Source organism: Arachis ipaensis, chromosome B10 (assembly GCF_000816755.2).
Source record: "Arachis ipaensis cultivar K30076 chromosome B10, Araip1.1, whole genome shotgun sequence".
Classification (NCBI taxonomy): Eukaryota; Viridiplantae; Streptophyta; class Magnoliopsida; order Fabales; family Fabaceae; genus Arachis; species Arachis ipaensis.
Window position 1 is genome coordinate 9,314,699 of NC_029794.2, and position 7,027 is coordinate 9,321,725.

At 34.2% G+C, this 7,027-nt stretch overlaps 3 protein-coding genes across 3 annotated transcripts in view; 1 reads left to right on the plus strand and 2 right to left on the minus strand.

Annotated features, from left to right (window-relative positions):
• LOC107620084 (GATA transcription factor 24) lies at positions 1-3,589 on the minus strand. The gene is made up of 12 exons (XM_016322302.2): positions 3,133-3,589; positions 2,707-2,802; positions 2,478-2,611; positions 2,440-2,446; positions 2,335-2,354; positions 2,117-2,231; positions 1,381-1,437; positions 1,064-1,132; positions 807-875; positions 495-575; positions 331-402; positions 1-210 (listed from the first exon to the last, which is right to left on the minus strand). The coding sequence occupies exons 1-12, from the start codon at positions 3,412-3,414 to the stop codon at positions 163-165; spliced, it is 1,050 nt and encodes a 349-aa protein (XP_016177788.1). The 5' UTR covers positions 3,415-3,589; the 3' UTR covers positions 1-162.
• Positions 4,391-5,334, plus strand: LOC107622817 (costars family protein). Its single transcript, XM_016324856.2, has 2 exons — positions 4,391-4,607; positions 4,910-5,334. Exons 1-2 carry the CDS (start codon positions 4,527-4,529, stop codon positions 5,087-5,089), a joined length of 261 nt encoding a protein of 86 aa, XP_016180342.1. The 5' UTR covers positions 4,391-4,526; the 3' UTR covers positions 5,090-5,334.
• Positions 5,556-7,027, minus strand: part of LOC107622816 (KH domain-containing protein HEN4) — a gene marked incomplete in the record, with an annotated part of 6,098 nt that continues 4,626 nt past the window's right edge. The window contains 2 exon segments of the mRNA XM_016324855.2: positions 5,556-5,998; positions 6,907-7,018. Of these exon segments, the coding sequence (XP_016180341.1) occupies positions 5,861-5,998; positions 6,907-7,018 (250 nt within the window).

Here is a 7,027-nt window from a genome sequence, read left to right on the forward strand (position 1 = left end):
TTCTACAGTCATAATTCACATTGCTTCCAGAAATAATTTGTCTATAAAACACAAACCATCCCCAGAAGTCCTATGTTAGTTGAAGCAGCATAGCGTATTAGGTTGTATCACAGAAAATGCATGTGTGGATAATTGGCAATTCTCTGGTGGCATATCCCCAGATCATAGCCAGTAAGTCCTCATGTTGGAATCATCAATGTCAATGTCAACCTGTAAGTGTGCTCACACATTTAACTGATCCACACACACAGGCTTTCAAGCCTTCAAGGGTCTCATCATGTTCTAAGAATTATGATTCATGATAAGTCATCAAAAACGAAAAAAAGGTACCTGCTCATCAAAACAGGCAGGAATATCAAATTCTGTCCCAGAAGCGTCAGCAAAATCTTCAAGTTTATTATCCTGCAACCATCAAAAGTATTACATACAAACTGCCAATTTCCAAATGTTTGGAGCTAATATTACCGCAAAACTCTTTCCAAACAAAAGAATACCTCTTGATGTATGCTGAGAGCATTATTCTCCATTTGGATAGATGAATCGTTGGTAACGGCTTCCGCAGTATCAAGTGTATACTGTAAATCAGAGAATTCGACTTGATGACAAATATTCCAAAGTTGACATTTTTCAGTATATTCAAGAAATGAAGAAACGACTACAGCATAAAATTAAATTTGATGACAAAATACTCCAATTTAGCTTTGTATCACATCCTTCGGTTATCTGGTCAATGGAATTTCTCATATGACCATATAAGACAATCATAGCTTCCACTGAGTAATAGAGGGATGAAAAACTTCTAGAACCTGATCATTGTTCCTCTCAGGTGACTGTCTCGAATCTATTGGCACAGGTTTGGCTTCCTCTAGGCAGATCTGATAGAAATAAAATTGAGTAAATATAATGAATGACAGTTCAATAGAACAGAATCAACTATCTATGTTCCACTCATGCAAGCAAAAGAACTCAATCTATATGAGCAGATCTGATAAATAATGAGTAGCATTTTCCACATTAGGAAAAGCTTTATTAATGTGTTTAGTTCAATCCCATGGAAACATACATCCTCGTTCTGGTCAGGAGAAGAGTTCTCTGGTTCTGTTGGTGAAGGTTTTATATCAGCTGATGTATCCTGTTGATAAAGACAAATTATTAGAATTGAAAATCCAAAATCTTCTGTTGAGAATTAATTATAATAAGAAAATCCGAATTAGGTGACCACTAGGAGCAAAATTATAGGTTCAACACGTAGATTAAACTCATTTATAACTAATATATACTCGAATCATTGGTAACGTTATACAGGCTACAGCAGTATCTTCTAAACCAGGAAGACAAGACATTGTTAGGTAACAATATTATAAAAACACGAGTACGTACCAGTCCATTTTGTTCAAAAGTGACTCTTGATGCTTTGCTGAGATCTCTCAGAGTTCCCTTCAAATCAATTAAGCATGTAATTAATGATAAGTAATAGCATGATATAAATAACATTACTGTAATCGCATTCAGCAACATGGGAAAATGCAATTAAATTATTCATGCATGCTCATGACAATCCATAAAAGCAAAATAAACACCTTTCAAACAATTGCAATTCCATGTTATGAGTTGATAACAACATCAGGCATAAATGTTGGATGGAAGAAACATTTTCATGTCCAGGTTAAAATCAGGACAGTGGGTAGCATAAAGAATTTTCATCAATTTTACACCAAAAGTAAAAAATAAAATTACTGAGGATACACATTATTGTCATCTATCAAGGATTCACCAATTAAACTTGAAAGCACTTATGGAAAAGTTGTTTGTTTCCCTCATAAACTCCTCAACCATGGTTACATCAAATAGACAACTATAAGTTAACAGTCTTCGTGGCAACATGACAAGATTTCAGAGACAAAAAGTGGACAAAAAAGACCTTTTTTTAAATAATTGTACACAAAAGTTCTACTCTTCAGACAGGGCATCTAGTTACTGTAACCATAAAAACAAAAAAAACAATAAATTAGATACTTAATTGCATGCAAAACCTGATTATGGAGAGCAGCACTAGCTACAATCAATAATAAGAAACATAAATCCAGATCAAGCTTAATATACGGATATTATTCACCTTATTTGCCCACATAAGACCACAGGCGTTGCACAGAGATCTTGGACCAGAAGGTCCTCGACGCATAGCTGGAGTTGACTTCTCACTAGTTCCACAATGCTGACATCTACGTTCACTAAATCATGGCAGAGGTTGAACAGAATAATAGAACATATTAGTTCCAACATGTAAATTGTGAATTCTAAAAATAAAACACAGAGATTTAGCTTGCAACTCACATAGACTGTGAATAAACAGCCTCAACATCCAGAGGTCAAAGAGTGCAGTGGAATAAACCCATTTGAAATATAAGTCAAGCAGTGGGGATGGGGGAAGGGACATGCCAACCATCTAATCCAATCTCCCAAAGCCCACACCCTACCTCTGGGCAACCTCTTTACGGCAAGTGTACCGGATTTTTTTCTCAAAGCATCGGTCTTTTCGCTTTTCACGGAACCTTACAAGTGATTCAATTCTTCGTGAAACCTTTGAGCCTCGGGAAGCATCATTTATTCCCTGCACATATAAGAAAAGTAGAAAACCCAACAAATGTTAAGAGACAAGAAATGATGGAATCACCAAGAAAGAAAATTAATTTCCAAACAGAGCACCATAATCTGCTGACAATTCTGCTGCAACGAAGAATCAGAGCTGGCAGCAATCCTGGGAATCTCTTGGGCTCCCAAGAGTAACAATACAGCCTGCACCTATTTGTTCAGGAAAACAAAAATTAAAAATAAAAAATACAAAAGCAGTGAAATTTTACTGAAGAAACGAAATTAATTTCATGATGCATCCAATGTAAACTAATGATAGCATGTAAGTATCCCAGCAATCACAACCTGAACCATATATAATAAGAGTTCTTTCTTCCCAAAAAACAAAAAAGTTTATCATCACAAATTCAAAACAAGGGCACCTAATCTATGGGAAACAATTCTCAAGCAAAAATTTCTAATCAAACATTGAACAATCAACGGGGAAAGAATAAAATTAAAAGAGCACCGATCACTTAACAACAAAAATAAAAAATGGACCTTTTCTGGGGTAACCGCTGGGAAAACATAAACCTCGCCTTCAAATGCAATGGTGAGCTCACTGGTTCTTGGCTGAACAGAAGTAGCAGTAGAAGACAACCCAGAACTCACGAAAGCTTCTTCCACCTCGTGAGAACCTCCATCAAAAGGGTTCAACGCACCATTCACCTGCATGGGAACAAGCACAGTTTTTTGTTGCTGTTGTTGCTGCTGTTGGGCTTCATCATCATCATCATCATCAAAGGTTCTTGCTTGCAGCCTCTGCTGATTCGCAGTGTCCATTACTCAAGCATCACTAACAGCAGCTGCTCTCTCTTTTGTTTCTCCTCCAAGTCGTGAAATTTTCTCTGCTTCCAAACAGAAAGTTAGAAGCTTTTGGGTAACCCTAATGAAGAATTGATGAAGAGTGGGTGTAGGAAAGGAAAAAGCATAGAAATGTTGCTATTTAATTATTTAATTTAAAATCAAAATATTGCACTTCCACTGTGGCACAACCTGGTTTTTACTTTTTTTTTTTTAAATGAAATTGAAATTTTTGACGATCACATTTTTATCCTGGTATTGGTACTTTAATTTTAGATGGAATCTTATTGACTCTGATATTAAGGTGGGGAAAAAGCTTATTAAATCTAGATATCAAATATAAATTAATTTCCAAGTTTTCGAACCTATATATATACTATCACACAATTAGAAAACGCGTATATTGTAAAAAAAAAATAATATTTTTTTTAAAAGTTAGAAGTGAAATTCGAATATAAAATTTTTAGACAAATTCAAAAAGAATAAAATTCGAATTTAAATTTTTTAGATAAATATAAAAAAATTATACTATAATTCGTTGACAATACTAAATAAATAAATATGCATAAAAACGTAAAATTATTTATAGGCAGATAATATTAAAATAATTTTATCCTATCGTCATCAAATAAGTAATATTCCAACCCACTTGTCATACTATATTTTTAAGATTAAATTTATGAAATTCTCCAAGATAATATAACAATTTTAACTTAAATTTCTATAAAATTATGACATAAAATTTTTATTCTAATACACCTTTAATTGCAAAATAATTTTTATTTCCTCTCTAAAATTCATCCTAATTATGCCATGGGATATATAAAGTCCTTTCTTTTAATAATGATAATGTAAAAGTTGTTTGAATTAAGTTTGATCGTAATACAACGTTAGTTATAAAACTTCATTTTTGCTAATGTAAAATAAGTAAATAAATAAATAAAGTGTAATACAACGTGCATATTATAATTATTATATAAAATGGATTGAGGGGAAAGATATTTTGTATTGTTGAGAACTTGAGGTGGGTGTGATCTGAGGAGAAGAGAAGAGGAGAGAGAGTGGAAGTTGGAACCATAAATCATTGAAGGATGAATGTAGAAGAGGAGGTTGGGCGCCTCAGGGAAGAGATCAAGAGGCTTGGCACACTCCAATCAGATGGTTCTTACAAGGTATGAAACTTTTATTCTCTCTTTTCCTACCCACCCCCACTATTCATTATGCTCCTTTTTAGTTTCAATCTCTATTATGTGAACTTGGAATCGATCTTTGTGGATCTAAGCCTAGTATCTGGAAATGAAAATAACAGGGAAGATTCAGATAATAATAAAAAGATCCATGTATCCTGATTTGTTTCATGAGATAGGATCTATATCATTAGATCATTGTAATTAGGATGCAGACACTTCACTGATGCCTTTTTCTTTTACTCTGTTGTGTTTTTTGTTCCATCTTCCATTGTGTTGATGTGAAGGTTACATTTGGGACATTATTTAACGATGACCAATGTGCAAATATATTTGAAGCGCTTGTTGGGACACTGAGAGCAGCTAAAAAGCGAAAAGTGCTCACATACGACGGTGAACTACTGCTTCAAGGAGTGCATGATAATGTCGAAATCACTCTTAATCCAACCCCTGCTGCTGCCAACTGATCCACTTGTTTGTTTGCTTCTTCAATTCAATGAACTCATTTTCCCTAAGAGTCGGGGACTTGAGAATAATAATGTCTTCTTAGTATATGATTTGTGTAATATACCAATTTGTGAAGGTTGGTGGACGTCAGAAATTATGAGGTATCAATGTATGTATGTATGAAATGCTACGGCTACCTTTGCCGTGTAGCATTCGATTTTACTATTGAGTTAACGAAATGGTTTCATTTTCCCACTCCTCGAAATTGTTGTTTTGTTTTTTAATTGCCAAAAGCTTTATGCAGAATTTTAATATAATATATACTTTTACTGTGAGATAATCAAGAAAGATGCAAATTATGAACAATTCCCTGGAAAATAAGAAACGTTCATTGCATAGAGTGAATTGGAGAAACTTAGTTTCAATAGTAGTGGCAAAAAATATAGATCAATAATTGAATCAGGAATGGTGTAAGGCAGACCAAACTGAATTTAAAATACCTCGCTGTTACTAAGGTACGCACCAAAGAAAGAATCAAGTAATTGACGAAAAATAACTACACTGACAGTTCAATAGACAGCCTAGGCTGAATTAATTCAGCAAGGATGAGAATGATAAGGAATGAATGATACAATGCCAGGAAACCGGCATATTACATGATTTCAGGTTAGGGAAAAACTGTAAGTTAAAATACAAAATATATTTTCTTTAAAAAAGAAAAAGAAAGGAATTAAAACTACTAAAAAAAGTATCTACGAGGAGAACATTGGGACATGAATGAGAGGATATTGTCATGATGATCCACTGAGAATGAATGCTTGGAGAAGGCTCTGTGCCGCTTGGGTTTCATCAGGAGTACCGGATATTACAATAGTCCTGTCACTTGTTCCAGGACGAGGTTCATGTATGACAACCTTAGCGCCTGAAATCTGTTGATGGCAATAACTTTTATGTTTTGAAAGACACATGAAAAATCAAGGCTTCATAATATCTTTGTTAGCAGTTCAATCTTTTATTATAGCAATTCCATATATCCAAATGAAAGTAGAAAAAAGACACGGGGGGAAGACAAATTAGGAAGGGTTGGTCCAATGTTCAAGGCTCCACCTATGAGGCTTGAGATGGGTAGATGTACCAAATCGTGCCCCGGAAAGCCAGAGGAGGCTATTTCCAATATCACCCTCTGATACAAGGGCACATGGCAACAATCTTACTGTTTGGTCAAACTTTACTCTAGGGCAAAACGAATTAATGCTTCCCAATATCAAGTCTTTTAGCCAGAGCTTTGCAATACATTTCTATGTTATTTTTGGTTATGATAATTTTTTTTTATATATAAATTATATTTAACAATTTTAGTTGTGATAGTCTGAAAGAGTACCTTCTTTTTGCATACTTTTTCCATAGTGTTCTACTATATTCTAGAGACCTTTTAACATGAATGTGAGATCTGATTCAGCATATGTAGGTTCTTTTTATTATATAATGTAGCATGGGTGGCATGTCCAACTTCCCCAGTTTATATGAGAATTGAAAAAGTGCCATGCAAGTATATATTAATGAATGTTGTTTAATGTATAGGTTCATATATGAAGATTTGTGTGTTGGTGAAAGCTTAAGTATATATTATGGATTGGAAACTATGGAATCAATCATCTTGCAGCAATGAAATTGCTGAAAATAATTACTTTGACAAGGCCTTTGTTGCAGGAGCAAGGCTTAAAATATAAATACATAGGTTTCAGAATAATTGTTTAAATGTTCTTTTGTGAAAAACCTAACACTAAGTTCAGCATCAAATTATCGAATGTGTATATGAACATGACCAATTACGTACCTGTCTTAGACGAGCCAAATTGCTACCATTTTCCCCATAAACAGAGTCAATAGTATCATCAGGAACCACAATTTCCACAGTTGTACTAGTCACAATAGCAGATTTACTTCCACTGAGGACC

Bases quoted from the DNA above. Each gene is read 5' to 3' on its own strand.
- LOC107620084 (XM_016322302.2), bottom strand. From the start codon at position 3,414: ATGGACACTGCGAATCAGCAGAGGCTGCAAGCAAGAACCTTTGATGAT. The intron at 1,133-1,380 runs GTACGTACTCGT...CTTTATCAACAG, and splicing joins CTTTTGAACAAAATGGACTG to GATACATCAGCTGATATAAA. The intron at 403-494 runs GTATTCTTTTGT...TGATGGTTGCAG, and splicing joins CTCTCAGCATACATCAAGAG to GATAATAAACTTGAAGATTT.
- LOC107622817 (XM_016324856.2), top strand. From the start codon at position 4,527: ATGAATGTAGAAGAGGAGGTTGGGCGCCTCAGGGAAGAGATCAAGAGG. The intron at 4,608-4,909 runs GTATGAAACTTT...GTTGATGTGAAG, and splicing joins AATCAGATGGTTCTTACAAG to GTTACATTTGGGACATTATT.